The sequence below is a fragment of the Corylus avellana genome, chromosome 8, assembly GCF_965113065.1.
Source record: "Corylus avellana chromosome 8, dhCorAvel1.hap1.2, whole genome shotgun sequence".
Lineage (NCBI taxonomy): Eukaryota > Viridiplantae > Streptophyta > Magnoliopsida > Fagales > Betulaceae > Corylus > Corylus avellana.
In genome coordinates, this window is record NC_142497.1 from 2,671,859 (window position 1) to 2,686,827 (window position 14,969).

The following is a 14,969-nucleotide window of genomic DNA, read 5'->3' on the forward strand; positions in this document are numbered from 1 at the left end:
CTAATTAAGGAATTTTAGATTTATACTTAAATAAGTCAACATAATTACTCTCTCCCTAGTAATATAAGAATTTATATAAGATATTGACATAGATTTATTTCAAATAGTTGAATAATAAATATAATCTAATTATTATTAAATTGTAAATATAATTGATATATATATACACGGATATATGCTCAATTTAGATCAAAGAAATATCACAAAATAAATATGAATTAGGCGCAATTATTGGTTATGAATGGTCACTACAAAAAAACCATTTTTTACTGACAGGAGTTTTCTGACGTGTTCTAGTGTCCGACACGTCAGAAAATTTTTCTGACGGGTCGTTTCTGACGCGTGTCGAGTGTCAGAAACGTAGGTGTCAGGAAAAAAAATTTCCTGACGTGTGAGTAGGCAACACGTCAGAAAATTCTGACGTGTGAGAATTACCACGTCAGAAAATTTTCTGACGTGGTAATTCTGACACGTCAGAAAATTAAAAAATTAATTTTTTTTTTTAAAAAAAATTTTTCTGAAATTTTGTTTTTGAATTAAAAATTTATTAATTTAAATTATTATTTTTTTTTTTGAGAATTCCTGCCGTGCAGGTGATGCACACCTTCCTGCTGTACAGCTCCCTCACGCAGAGAAATTCGAATTTCTCTGCAAATTTCTCTGCGAATTTCTCTGCAGATCTTTTCTCCCCATGCCAGCTTCTTCTTTTCTCCTCTTTTTTTCTCTTCAATTCGTTTTTGATCTACTTCTTTTCTCCATGTTCTCCCTTTTCTCCATTTTCTCACTGTCTCTAGCTCTCTTCTTTTCTCCATTTACAAAAACCCAAACCGAAAAAGTCTTCCAAAAATCAAAAACCCAAACCTCAAAACCCAACAAAAATCTTCAAAAACTCAAAAAATTTTCTTATCTTCTCTTCTTCTTGTTCTTGTTCTTCTTCTCTTCTCCTTTTATTTTTTTTTTCTTCTAGAAGAAAAGCAGATCTGCTTCTCTTCTTTCATTTTTCTTCTTCTTCTTTTGCTATTCTTCAATCTGCTGCTTGTCTTCTTTTTCTCTTCACATTTTCTTTTCTTCTTCCCCTAGAGAGGAGCTCCGTCCTGTGCAGATCAGAAGAGGGAGATTGAGAGAGGAGAGAGAGAGAGTGTGGGGAATAAATGAAGAGGCAAGAATAAAAAGAAAAAAAAAGTGGGAAAATTTTTAAACTCCCGCCCAAGCAGGAAGTTTCCTGACGTGCCATGTGTGGCACGTCAGAAATTTCTGACGTGCCACACATGGCACGTCAGAAAAAGTCTCCCAAAAAAAAAAATTATACATAATTATATATCTATATATAATTATCTGCATATATATATATATATATATATAAATATATACAGTTTCCTGACGTGGCAAAATGCCACGTCAGAAAATTTCTGACGTGGTACATTTCCACGTCAGGAAAATTCTGACGTGGGACATTTCCACGTCAGAATTTTTCTGACGTGGCATTTCACCACGTCAGAAAATTCTGACGTGGCAATGTGCAACGTCAGAAAAATTCTGACGTGGGACATTTTCACGTCAGAAAATTCTGACGTGGCAGTGTGCCACGTCAGAATTTTCTGACGTGTCTGTTGTAACACGTCAGAAATTTTCTGACGTGTCACTATTCACACGTTAGAAAATTATTTTCTGACGTTTTAAAATTCAAACGTCAGAAATTTTCTGACGTGGCAACAATTCTAGTACTGTAGCCACGTCAGAAAATATCATTTTTTTTGTAGTGGTCGGGCATGAGGTGAACCTTGATTGTGCAGGGCCTCTATATATAGGATTACAAATCTACACTCATCAGTTTTCCTTTTCCTCTTTTTCATGGCTTCAATCTTTGAGACAAGAAAGAAACCTTTTATGGCTGCCATATTGCTACTTCTAGGGCTGTTGATATCCAGCCCAGGAAAATCAGGTATGGTTGAGGTTTGTTAAAGTATTTGATTCAATTATAAAATTTATCGTTTCCTATCTGTTTAAGCAGTATATATAATCATACGACAGACATGCTTACTGTTGTACTAGTTTTCATATGGCTTGAAGTACAAAGTTTATGTTCAAAAACATTACTGTAGCATGGTTGAAGTGATCTGAACATCTCATATAGATCATGTGTTCTACTCTTTGTGATGAAGTTTTGCATTTGAGGTTGTTTGTTATCTGGGTATGCTTTGATGCAGTTGCACAATCGGTGGGCGTGTGTTATGGATAGATTGCCAATGATTTGCCACCTCCCGCTGAAGTTATAGATATGTATAAAGCAAATGGTATCGAGAGGATGAGAATTTTTAATCCAAATTCAGAAACCCTTGAGGCCTTCAGAGGATCGAACATAGAACTTATTATCGGCGTTTATAATGATGACATTGAAAACCTTGCCAACAACGCTGTCGCTACAAATGAGTGGGTCCAGACAAACATAAAGGCCTACTTGCCTGATGTCAGATTTCAATACATTGCTGTCGGGAATGAAATAAAGCCTAATGATCCAATGGCTGTTCCACTAGCCATGAAGAACATTCACGCTTCTCTTGCATCCGAAGAAATTAAGGTTTCAATGGTAATGTTAAATCATCACTTATCCTAAAATTTGAAGATTATTTCCTTGAACAATATTATAACACTCCCCTCACTTGAAATATTTTTTTGAAATTGAGGTGAATTGTTTACTTTATATTCTAACAAGTAATAGACATGTCTTTGTTGGGAAGTTCATACCCTCCATCAACAGGCTCATTTAGGGACGTTGCTACTTCATACATGAATCCAATCGTTGCCTTCCTAGCCACAACTGGCTAGACAGGTAATAGACATGTCTTTGTTGGGAAGTTCATACCCTCAATCAACAGGCTCATTTAGTGACGTTGCTACTTCATACATGAATCCAATCGTTGCCTTCCTAGCCACAACTGGAGCACCACTTCTTGCCAATGTGTACCCATATTTTAGCTACATAAGTAACACACAAACCATCGACCTTAACTGTGCCTTATTCACTTCACCAGGGGTTGTGGTACGAGATGGCAACTTTGAATGCCAAAGTCTCTTTGCTGCAAGCATGGATGCCCTCTACTCTGCTCTCCAGAAGGTTGGCGGAGCCAATGTGGGTGTCGTTGTATCGGAGAGCGGTTGGCCGTCTGTAGGCGGTATAGCAGCAACAATTGAGAATGCGGAGACTTACTATAGCAATTTGATTAGATACTCCAAGAATGGCACTCCCAAGAGGCCTGTATATTTAGAAACTTATTTGTTTGCCATGTTTGATGAAAACCAAAAGGGCCCCGAAGAAACTAAGAGAAATTTCAGTCTCTTCTTCCCTAACAAGCAACCCAAGTACCAGTTGACCAGTTTTGCTTAGCAGAGCAATTTGGTTTGCATTTATAAATTAAGCTACCCTAAATTTTGATATGAGATTAATAATAACGTTGCTTATGAGCTTATAATTCTCCCCACTCTCTTCACCTTCATCATGACTTCATTATCCTTTGCTGTCGACATGCAGTGCTTTCCAAGTTACATTTTCTATTTCTGAGTTATTTGTGATTTTTGCATGATTGTACTTTTTTACAAATTTTTATGGTGAAGAATGAATTCATGAATTCTAATTTTTCATACTAATGTTGCTCCAAGACTCCAAGTATTACTTGATTAATGTTAAATTTAATTGAAATTTAAACTTTTTCTTAATAAGCGTGTCCCAGCACTTGAAATATTTAATTGAAATAAGAGATAAATTATCAAGACATGATTTAAATTAATCATAATATTTGTTATGATATTATGTTAAATTAACAGTCATTTCAAAAACTTATGCGGATATAAAAATAATGACTTTCTTATATGCTTGTATAAGAGAATCCTTGTAGTATTGGCAGAAGCTGCAAGTACATGTCATGAATTAAACCTAATATTACTGAAATATACATATCCACTACTACTAGTTATTACAACAAAGCAAGATGACGATTTCTTATGCATATTTCAGCTAGCAAGATACTTAACAAGTCTAGAGAAGCAAGTTTGAGAGTAGATGGGTTAATTTGTTTACTTATCTTTCTTACTTGACTTCTCAGCCAACAACGCATAATATTCATCTCTCATGCTGTTATATTTCTTGCTCAAGTTCTTGAAAGCTTCCATTTGCTCCTCTGGGACTTCCTTCTTATTTTCCAGAAGATGCTTAGTTGCTTCAATTTGTCTCTTGAGCTCTTGAATCTTTGAACCTTTTTCCTCATGCTTCTTCTGCAGGGCTTCCAACTCCAATCCTTTTGCAGCTAAAATGTTGATATAGTTTTTCAAATTGAATGTTAACAATGTCACAAATGAAGTTTTCCTGGGGTTCACAGTTTATTTTACTCCATTTTACATGCTTTTCCAATAAAACCATGGCTAAACTTGTTTGAAAAATGGAAAGTATAATGCTGTGTAAAGGTTGACATTCCAAATGTATCATGGTATTTGTAATAAGTATGAAACATTGTGTTTAATATTTTTAAATATGGCCTTACTAAGACATCAAAAGCTCATTTTAGTAGAAGTTGCTAGCTATATATAAGCCTATAATAGCTAATGATTTTATTGGTATCTGTACATCATTGGCAGCAAGAAGAATATAGTACCTGAGGAACTGTTTGAGCTGCCATCTTCCATGACTTTAACTAATTTCTGAAGAGAAAAGGAAAATTTTGAATCAGAAGGTTTTTTCAATGTACTAATAAGAAAAACCCTGGAAAAATAAAAGGTCTAAAAGTACATTTTTGGATGTGAAGGCAAGGTGATCATCAAACAATGTGAATGGTTTCATTTTATTATGTCAGGAATCCAAAATTTTTGTTTTCTAGACCTCTTGATTGGGTCCATTTGGGCATTTTAGTTCTGGTTGAACAGATTTAGTAAAAATAAAAAGAGCCTGGCCCATTTAGTGACCTGGCTGAGGTGTCTCCCACGTGTCAAGCTGGGGACTATCCAATTGGACACGTCTCCCATGCATGTCAACCTAGGGATCTTCATTTGGGAAACTCATAATCACATGAAATGCATTTAAGATTTTAAAAAGAAATAAATAAAACAGACAAGAAAAACAGAAAGTTCCACTTGATAGAATTCTCATGAGAGAACCATGTGTAAGCAATTTTATATAAATTCTTGTTCTGTTTTTTCATGGGATGCCCACAAGACAGACAAGAGAAACACTAATATTTCTAAAATGAATTAAACTGTAAAATCCCATCACCATCAGCAATATATTACTAGATAAGATAATCTGACCTTACCTTTTTACTCTGCCTTCCAAGCACAGCACCCCCTACTATTTTCTCTCTCTCTCTCTCTCTCTCACTTCCTCTGTCTGGTGGCCCCTGCACTGTGAGAAGTGTGGCCATGAGCCATGAACTGTAAGATTTATACAGGATATGAGCTGAAAGATGGACTGGTGGCAATGCTAGATGACCTATAGCTAAGCTATTGAAGACAAAAGCAATGATGTAGGGCAGTAGCAGTAGGGGCATCTTTCTCTGATGGAAAAAAAGATCTCCACTGTAAATTTTGGTACAAATATTTGCTGGCAATTGCCCACATCTTGTAGCATCCAATGGGGGGAATCAGAATATATATATACATATATGTGTGTTTGATGTTTTCGACAGACATGCATATGATGCAACCTTAGCTCATAGTACTTTGTTTCATCTTGAGAAAGAAAGTGTCAAAATTGAAAAGCTGGAGACCATGCTTTGGATGCGTCTGGGCCTTTGGAATGGACAATTTGTTGAGTTAGATAGGCCAATGTGAAAGGGTTATTCCAATCAAACACAAAAGAGAAGCCAGCAGTCAAAGACCAAAAAGAATAGTAGATTACTTTGTAGCATAGGCTCTTGACCAAATATGGATATATATACGGCAGCAGACCATACCATGAATTATTTTAGACCCACTTTTTTCCTTTTTTTGCTAAAGGAATTTTATCATAGCCCTCGTACAGTTCATTCTGAATCCACTTCCCCAATGGGGGCCATCATCTGAAAATGGTTCAGATGCCACTTTTCCCATTTCAATTTTCCTGATTGATTCAAATAATAAGAGTGAGTTTTTGAATTTTCATCATTTGAATTCTAAATCACAGAAATTAGACTCAATCAAACCATTTAGTTTTTAATAATGGCTAGTGGACCAAAGGACTAATCTTATAAATTCAGAAAGTTCAAGGATCAATAATATCACTTTTTAAAACCTAAAAGAGTGTTTTGATTAGCATGAAAACCACTTGGATCATTTTTGGATTTTAACCCTTATTTGAATAAAACAATAATCTTTGATGGGGTGCCCATCAATCATATGAGCCCATCCCCTTTTACATCAACTTTTTTCATTTTCTTCCAAGCAAATATCAAAAGTTAAAGGAAACAATATACATTGCATGGGATTTTTGCTACTATCTTGTATATATGGGAGGGAAGGAGTGGAGATGGATATAGATCATGTATATTAATGAAAGAAGCCTGTTTAACCAAGTTGTGTGCCTAAGAGTCTGACTCCATTTGTATTTACTGTGTTGACCTTAAATTGAAGGATGCTTAATTAAGATGTCTACAAATGATAGGTCAGATTTTCCATTTCAATTATTTAGGCCTAATTTTGGACAGTTCCAATTACAACGATTCAGGAAAAGTGTGGCTACATTTGCACTATTACTATAATTATTGGTTTAAATTCAATATTGTAAATTAAATGTGGTATAATTATGAGATAAAAAATTCAGAGATTCAAGAGCTCAAGAGAAAATAAAAAGAAAGTCCCAGAGGAGCAAATTAATGGAAGCTTTCAAGCACTTGAGCATGAAATATAATATATGTATATTTCAGCAATATTAGGTTAAATTGACATGTACTTGCAGCTTCTCCCAATACTACAAGTCTACAAGGATTCTCTTATACAAGTAGAATGTCATTAATTTTCTATCCACGTAAGTTTTTGAAATAACTGTTAATTTAATATAGTATCATAACATATATCTTGAATTTAAACTATGTCTTGTTAATTTACTTCTCGTTTTAATTAAATATTCCAAGTGATAGGACTCACTTATTAAGAAAAAGTTTAAATTTCAATTAAATTTAACGTTAGTCAAGTAATACTTAGAGCAACATTAGTATGACAAATTAAAATTCATGAATTCATTTTTCACCACAAAAATCTGTAAAAAAGAACAGTCATGCAAAAATCACAAATAACTCAGAATTTAACTTGAAAAGCTGTGTATGTCGATACACAAGGATAATGAGGCTTGTTTGGGAAGACAACTCTTCCAAATTCTTCTGAACTTTTCCCTTTTTTAATTGATTTGACACTACTAACACTTAACTCAATTCAAAAATTTTCAACTTTATTCAAAATTTCATATTATTCAAACAACTCAAACATAATCTCAACTATTTTTTCTCCTCGATATTTGCAATTTTGAATTCAGTTCATTAGAATAAAAAAAAATCACAAACCCAAACGAACCATAAGTAATCATGAAGGAAGGAACAGAAGGTGAAGAGAGTGGGGACAATTATAAGCTCATAAGCTAAGTTATTATTAATCAAAATTTAGGGTAGCTTAATTTATACATACAAACCAAATTGCTTTGCGAAGTAAAACTAGTCAGTTGGTACTTGGGTTGCTTGTTAGGGAAGAAGAGACCAAAATTTCTCTCAGATTCTATAGGGCCCTTTTGGTTTTCATTAAACATGGCAAACAAATAAGTTTCTAAATATCCAAGCATCTTGGGAGTCCCATTCTTGGAGTATCGAATCAAATTGCTATAGTAAGTCCCTGCATTCTCAACCGTTGCTGCTATACCGCCTGGGAATGGCGAACCGCTCTCCGATATAATGACACCCATGTTCGCTCCACTAACCTTCTCGAGAGCGGAGTAGAGGGCATCCATGGTTGCAACAAAGAGATTTTGGTATTCTAAGTTGCCATCTCGTACCACAACCCCTGGTGAAGTGAACAAGGCATAGTTACGGTCGATGGTTTGTGTGTTATGCATGTAACTATAATATGAGTACACATTAGCAAGAAGTGGTGCTCCAGTTGTGGCCAAGAAGGCAACAATCTGATTCATGTATGAAGTAGCAACGTCACTAAATGAGCCTGTTGATGGAGGGTATGAACTTTCCAACAAAGTCATGTCTATTGCCTATTAGAATATAAAGTAAACGTGGCCATTACTTCGAATCTGACTCCACAATTCACTCTCATTTCAATTAAATATTTCACATGAGGGAAAGTGTTAGAATATCAAGTAAATGATTTTAAATTTTTAAGATAATCGGCGATTTAACATTACCGTTAAAACCTTAATTTCTTCTGATGCAAGAGAAGCACGAATGTCCAGCGTGGCTGGTAGAACATATGGGGCTATTGTATCATTAGGCTTTATTCCATTTCCGATAACTATGTATCGAAATCTGACATCAGGCAAGTAGGCCTTTATGTTTGTCTAGACCCAATCATTTGCAGTGGTGGGATTGTTGGCAAAGTTTTCAATGTCACCATTATCAACACCAATAATGAGTTCTATGTTGGATGGTGGGTTTCTGGATTTTGATTAAAAATTCTCACCCTCTCGATACCATTTGCTTTACATAGATCTATAACTTCAGCAGGAGGTGGCAAATCTTTGGCAATTTGTCCATAGCATATGCCCACCGATTGTGTAGCTGCATCAAAGCAAACCCAGATAACAAACAACCTCAATCGCAAAACTTCATTACAAAGAGTAGAACACATGATCAGATGTTCAGATCACTTCAACCAATCTATAGTATTGTTTTTGAACATCAACTTAGTACGTCAAGCCATATGATTCTGAAAACCAGTACTTTAGTAAGCATGTCTGTAGTAAGAATATATATACATACATACATGCATGCTTATGCAAACTAAAAAAAAAAAGCTTTGATATCATGTTAAATCATCAGTTGTTCTAAAAACTTAAATCGATAAAAAATGATAAATTTTATAGTTTAATCAAATACTTTAACAAACCTCAAGCATGTATACCTGATTTTCCTAGGCTGGTTATCAGAAGCCCTAGAAGTAGCAATATGGCAGCCATAAAAGTTTTCTTTCTTGTCTCAAAGACTAAAGCCATGAAAAAGATCAAAAGGAAAACTGATGAGAGTAGATTTGCAATGTAGAGGTCTTCGTAGGTAACCCTATTTATAGAGGCCTAGCACATTCATTAATTAATGTATAGCTACAATTTACATTCATAACCAATCCTTAATTCATATATATAGATTAATTATGTTTACAATTTTACAAATCGGAGAATGTTAGGTGCTCTATAAGTGTTCTTTTGGTGTTCTAGCTCCTGATCCTATGTGGATATTATTTTATATATATAAAAAAAACTATCATTTATTTCTCTCACTTTTTTTTTTTAAAAAAATAATATTCAACTAATAATATTTTTGAAATGAATCTATGCCAATATCTTTTATATATATAAATTCGTATATTACTATGGAGAGAGTAATCATGTTCACTTATTTAAATATATTCCTTAATTAGGAGATTCAAGTAGCCTTAGTTAATTATATATGGGACAAATTCATAGCAGATATGTATGAATGTATGAGACATTGAGAATGGTTGGCATGCTGTATTTGGATTTTATTTAGTCAATTTAGGATCTTTTTCCTTTTATTCCCTTTATACTTTTATGAATGTGATTTATGATTCATTAAAAAAAAAGAAAAAGAAGTGATTTATGAATGTGATTTAATTTGGATAAATTCTTAATTTCAGTGTGTCCATTCCATCCAAATCAAAGTTAAATTGGATGGAAAACACATATCATAAGTTAATGTACACCCAAGTGTTAGTTCAAGATAAAGATATTGATATGAGAAATACTAGATACCACATTTTTATCTTATAACTATCTCATAATTCTGATGTGACCGTTACAATCAACTACAAGCTATTATTATTATTATTTTTTTTTTTAACAATTACTATTACAATGATTTGTTGACCTTGAATCACATCTAAATGTATTTTGGTCATTTTCATCATTACCTCTAGGGAGAGGCAGGTATGGATTAAAGCTAAAAATCCCTAGATATAAGTAGGGGTGGGCAAAAACCCGCCCCGCCCCACGCGGTTTTTATGCTTATTTTTCCGGGTTCGGGTAGGATTTACCCAACCCGTGTGGGGCGGGGCGGGTTGCAGGTATATGAATTTATTTCTTGCGGGTACCCACCCCGCCCCGATCCGACCTGCATGACTATAAAAACAAAAAACCCTAACCCTAAGTTCATAACTTTCTTATTTTCAGCCGCCTCTCTCCCTCTCTCTCTGACCTTGTCTCATTTTCTGCCGCCTCTTTCCCTCTCTCCGACTCTCTTGCTCTCTCTCTCTCTTTGGTCTGTATGGTCTGCTCTCTCTCAGTCTCTCGTCTGCGTCGCCGTTCCACATCTTCAGAGACCACGAGTTGCAGCGCCGCTTCCTCTTCTACAAACCACGATCCAGGTTTTCTCTCTCTAGACCTGTTTCATAAATGGATCTGATATTGGGTTGTGTTTGTTCAAACAAATAAATTTTTTTTTTTTCCATTGTTTATAGGTTTTTTTTTGGGCTCTATAACTTCTGTTGTTGGGTTGTGAGAAGAAAGAAACAAAGGAGAATGGAGAAGAAAGAAACAGAGACGAAAATGGAGGAGAAGAAGGAAACCCGCACAACCCGCACAACTCACCCCGATCTACCCCGCCCCGTTCTACCCTGCCCCGCGCGGATATTGTGCATTGTCGTCGGGTGGCGGGTGGAAATTTCCAGAACCCGCAGTGTGCGGGGCGAGTGAGAAAAATGCCAATCCCCGCCCCGTGCCCACCCCTAGATATAAGGCCTTAATTGTGTTATACCCTTTGTAAGGCATGTGACGTCATTGAAATCAAGCAGACCATTATGAGCATAATAGATTTATGAGAAATTCTTTTTGTCATATTCCATCTTATTCCTATTTTATTAAGAAATGATAGAATTCATTTTATTTTTAACCATTTCCATAGTAAATGGATGGATCCACCATTGAATTTGTGTAGGATGCACATGAATTCACTAATCTGACGGTTAATATATTGAATTTGTAGGATGAGAGAGAGAAAAAATATTGACATGAATCTTTCATCTATTTTATCAAACTAATGTTAAAGTGCTCATTATTATTTTATTTTCTTTTAAGAACAAAGGTTGATTGGGTAGGGAAAATGAGTACTAGCTACCAGCCTACCACGCTAGCCCAGTAGAACGAGGTATGACAAGTAGCACATCCATAGATTTATTAGCTGTTGCCTTTGGAATTAAATGCTTTTACAATCTTCCTCTACTTCTTTTGGGCAATGCTAGGTGCGTTTTTGATGTTTTTTTTAGTGTCTTTCTAGTTCTAGGTGGATATTATTGTCTAAAAAAATAAAAAAGAAAATAACCTTTATTTCTTTCACTTAATTTTTAGAAAATAATATATACCTAGGACTAAGAGGACACTGGGAGAACACCAGGAGAGCATCTAGCATTTCCCACTTCTTAAACCCTAATAAATCCAACGCATAATAAGATCTGAGGCATAATAGCTTTTCCCACTATGTCTCGGTAATTTACGTCTCATTTCAATTAAATATTTCAAGTGCTAATTAAGACTCGCTTATTAAGAAAAAGTTTAAATTTCAATTAAATTTAACATTAGTCAAGTAATACATACTGAACCACTCTGCTAAGCGAAACTGCTCAGCGGGTACTTGGGTTGCTTGTTAGGGAAGAAGAGACCAAAATTTCTCTCAGTTTCTTCGGGGCCCTTTTGATTTTCATCAAACATGGCAAACAAATAAGTTTCTAAATATCCAGGCCTTTTGGGAGTCCCATTCTTGAAGTATCTAATCAAATTGCTAGAGTAAGTCCCCGCATTCTCAACTGTTGCTGCTATACCGCCTGCAGATGGCCAACCGCTCTCCGATACAACGACACCCACATTGGCTCCGCCGACCTTCTCGAGAGCGGAGTAGAGGGCATCGATGATTGCAGTAAAGAGATTTTGGTATTCAAAGTTGCCATCTCGTACCACAACCCTTGGTGAAGAGAATAAGGCATAGTTAAGGTCGATGGTTTGTGTGTTACTTATGTAGCTAAAATATGGGTACACATTGGCAAGAAGTGGTGCTCCAGTTGTGGCTAGGAAGGCAACGATTGGATTCATGTATGAAGTAGCAACATCACTAAATGAGCCCGTTGATGGAGGGTAAGAACTTCCCAACAAAGACATGTCTATTACCTGTTAGAATATAAAGTAAACAATTCACCTTAATTTGAATAAAATATTTCATGTGAGGGGGAGCGTTATAATATCGATCAAATAAATAATCTTCAAATTTTAGGATAAGTTATGATTTAACATTACCGTTGAAACCTTAATTTCTTCGGATGCAAGAGAAGCGTGAATGTTCTGCATGGCTAGTAGAACATATGGGGCCATTGGATCATTAGGCTTTATTTCATTCCCAACAGAAATGTATCGAAATTTGACATCAGGCAAGTAGGCCTTTATGTTTTTCTGGACCCAATCATTTGCAGCGGTAGCGTTGTTGGCAAGGTTTTCAATGTCATCATTATAAACGCCGATAATAAGTTCTATGTTGGATCCTCTGAGGGCCTCGAGAGTTTCTGAATTTGGATGAAAAATTCTCATCCTCTCGATACCATTTGCTTTATACAGATCTATAACTTGAGCGGAAGGTGGCAAATCATTGGCAATCTGTCCATAACATACGCCCACCGATTGTGCAGCTACATCAAAGCAAACCCAGATAACAAACAACTTCAATCGCAGAACTTCATGACAACAAGAGTAGATCACATGATCTATATGAGATGTTCAGATCACTTCAAGTACCATGCTATAGTATTGTTTTTGAACATCAACTTAGTACTTCAAGCCATATGAAAACTAGTACTATAGTAAGCATGTCTGACGTATGATTATATATATATATATAGGAAATGATAAATTTAATTTATAATTGAATCAAATACTTTAACAAACCTCAAGCATACCTGATTTTTCTGGGCCCGATATCAACAGCCCTAGAAGTAGCAATATGGAAGCCATAAAAGGTTTCTCTCTTGTCTCAAAGATTGAAGCCATGAAAAAAGATGAAAAGGAAAACTGATGAGAGTAAATTTGAAATGTAGATGACTCTATATATAGAGGCCCTGCATAATCAAGGTTTACCTCATGCCTGATCATTCATGCGTGATTACTAATTGACATTCATAACCAATCATACGCTTAATTCATATTTATTTTGTGATATTTTCCTTGATCTAAATTTGGCATATATCCATGTATATATATATATATATATATATATAGAGAGAGAGAGAGAGAGAGAGAGAGATCAATTATATTTACAATTTAATAATAATTAGATTCTATTTATTATTCAACTATTTGAAATAAATCTATGTCAATATCTTACATAAATTCGTATATTACTAAGGAGAAAGTAATGATCTTGACTTATTTAAGTATATATATATATAATTCCTTAATTATGAGATTCGCATTTGGATTTTATTTAGTAAATTTAGGATCTTGATCTGAATGTGATTTGGATAAAGATTCATAAAAAAAAAAAAAGGTGATTTGGATAAATTCTTAATTTCAGCGGAAAACACATATCATAAGTTAATGCACACCCAAGTGTTAATCCAAGATAAATATATTGATATGAGAAATAATAGATACCGCATTCTTATCTTACAAGATACAACTATCCCATAATTGATAATACCAATGTGATAATTACAACCAACTTTAAAATATCTGAGTCATCCTAAATAGTCTACATTAATGTTGGGTAATCGGTCATGTTGCGAGGGAGGCAAACAAAGTAGCTCATTGCCTCGCGAAACTCGTTCTTGGTCAATCTTTAGACTATGTATGGATGGAGGATACCCCCATGTGTATTCAGAATATTGTACTTGCTAAGCAAGATTTTTCGGGTTGATTTTTTTTTTTTTTAAGAATGACTCATTTCAAAAAAAAAAAAACTTCAAATTTTTTATTTATTTTTTTAACAGTGACTAATTCAATGATTCATTGGGACTGCTACATAACATGATGATATACTTGTGGAATAAAAATGTAGTCTTTAGACTCTATTTATGTGGGGGGGGGGGGGGGGGGGGTGTCCTTGAATCACATATCTAAATGTGTTTTGGTCATTTTCATCATTACCTCTAGAGAGAGGCAAGTATGGATTAAAGCTAAAAATCCCTAATAAGGCCTTAATTGTGCTACACCCTTTGTAAGGCATGTGATGTTAATGAAATAAATTAAAGCATATCATTATGACCATAATAGATTTATGAGAAATTCTATTGATCTTATTTCATTATATTCTTATTTATTGGACTAATGTGAAAGTGCTCATTATCATTTTATTCTTTCTAGAACAAAGGTTGGCTTGGTAGGAAAAATGGGTACTGCCACGCCTGCCGAGTAAAACAGGGCATGATAAGTAGCACATCCATAGATTTATTAGCTATTGCCTTGAAAAATAAATGCTTTTACAATCTTCGTGAACTTCTTAAACCCCCAACCCGTAATAGGATCCTCTCCATTTACCCCAACTCCTCTCACCCGTATTAGCTATTGCCTTTGGATTTATTAAATTGACGTATGTTGTTGGAGAATTATGTTACTTTACACCAAAAAAGAAAAAGAAAAAAGAATGAGAGTATAATCTTAATCAATTAATTTAATTGGAGCAAGCAAGGCACCCAAAATAGGTTGGAATCTCACCCTAAGAATGAGTAGTTATCCTTATCTATCATTAGTTAATGATTCTTATCTATCACGCTAATGAATAAAATCAATAATTATATAACTTAAT

At 34.8% G+C, this 14,969-nt stretch overlaps 2 protein-coding genes and 2 pseudogenes across 3 annotated transcripts; 1 reads left to right on the plus strand and 3 right to left on the minus strand.

The window, feature by feature from the left end:
* Nucleotides 1-1,851: 1,851 nt before the first annotated feature.
* LOC132163852 (glucan endo-1,3-beta-glucosidase-like) lies at nt 1,852-3,385 on the plus strand (annotated as a pseudogene).
* Nucleotides 3,386-3,967: 582 nt separating this feature from the next.
* LOC132163244 (uncharacterized) lies at nt 3,968-5,542 on the minus strand. 2 transcript variants are annotated; one of them, XM_059573451.1, is made up of 3 exons: nt 5,301-5,542; nt 4,647-4,692; nt 3,968-4,301 (listed from the first exon to the last, which is right to left on the minus strand). In XM_059573451.1, the coding sequence occupies exons 1-3, from the start codon at nt 5,532-5,534 to the stop codon at nt 4,072-4,074; spliced, it is 510 nt and encodes a 169-aa protein (XP_059429434.1). In that variant the 5' UTR covers nt 5,535-5,542; the 3' UTR covers nt 3,968-4,071. The 2 variants fall into 2 exon arrangements, with proteins under 2 accessions (XP_059429434.1, XP_059429435.1); XM_059573452.1 differs by having other exon boundaries at nt 5,296-5,542.
* Nucleotides 5,543-7,171: 1,629 nt separating this feature from the next.
* On the minus strand, nt 7,172-9,169 carry LOC132163853 (glucan endo-1,3-beta-glucosidase-like; annotated as a pseudogene).
* A 2,622-nt stretch (nt 9,170-11,791) lies between these two features.
* On the minus strand, nt 11,792-13,216 carry LOC132164008 (glucan endo-1,3-beta-glucosidase-like). Its single transcript, XM_059574417.2, has 3 exons — nt 13,126-13,216; nt 12,473-12,858; nt 11,792-12,346 (listed from the first exon to the last, which is right to left on the minus strand). Exons 1-3 carry the CDS (start codon nt 13,214-13,216, stop codon nt 11,792-11,794), a joined length of 1,032 nt encoding a protein of 343 aa, XP_059430400.2.
* Nucleotides 13,217-14,969: the final 1,753 nt, after the last annotated feature.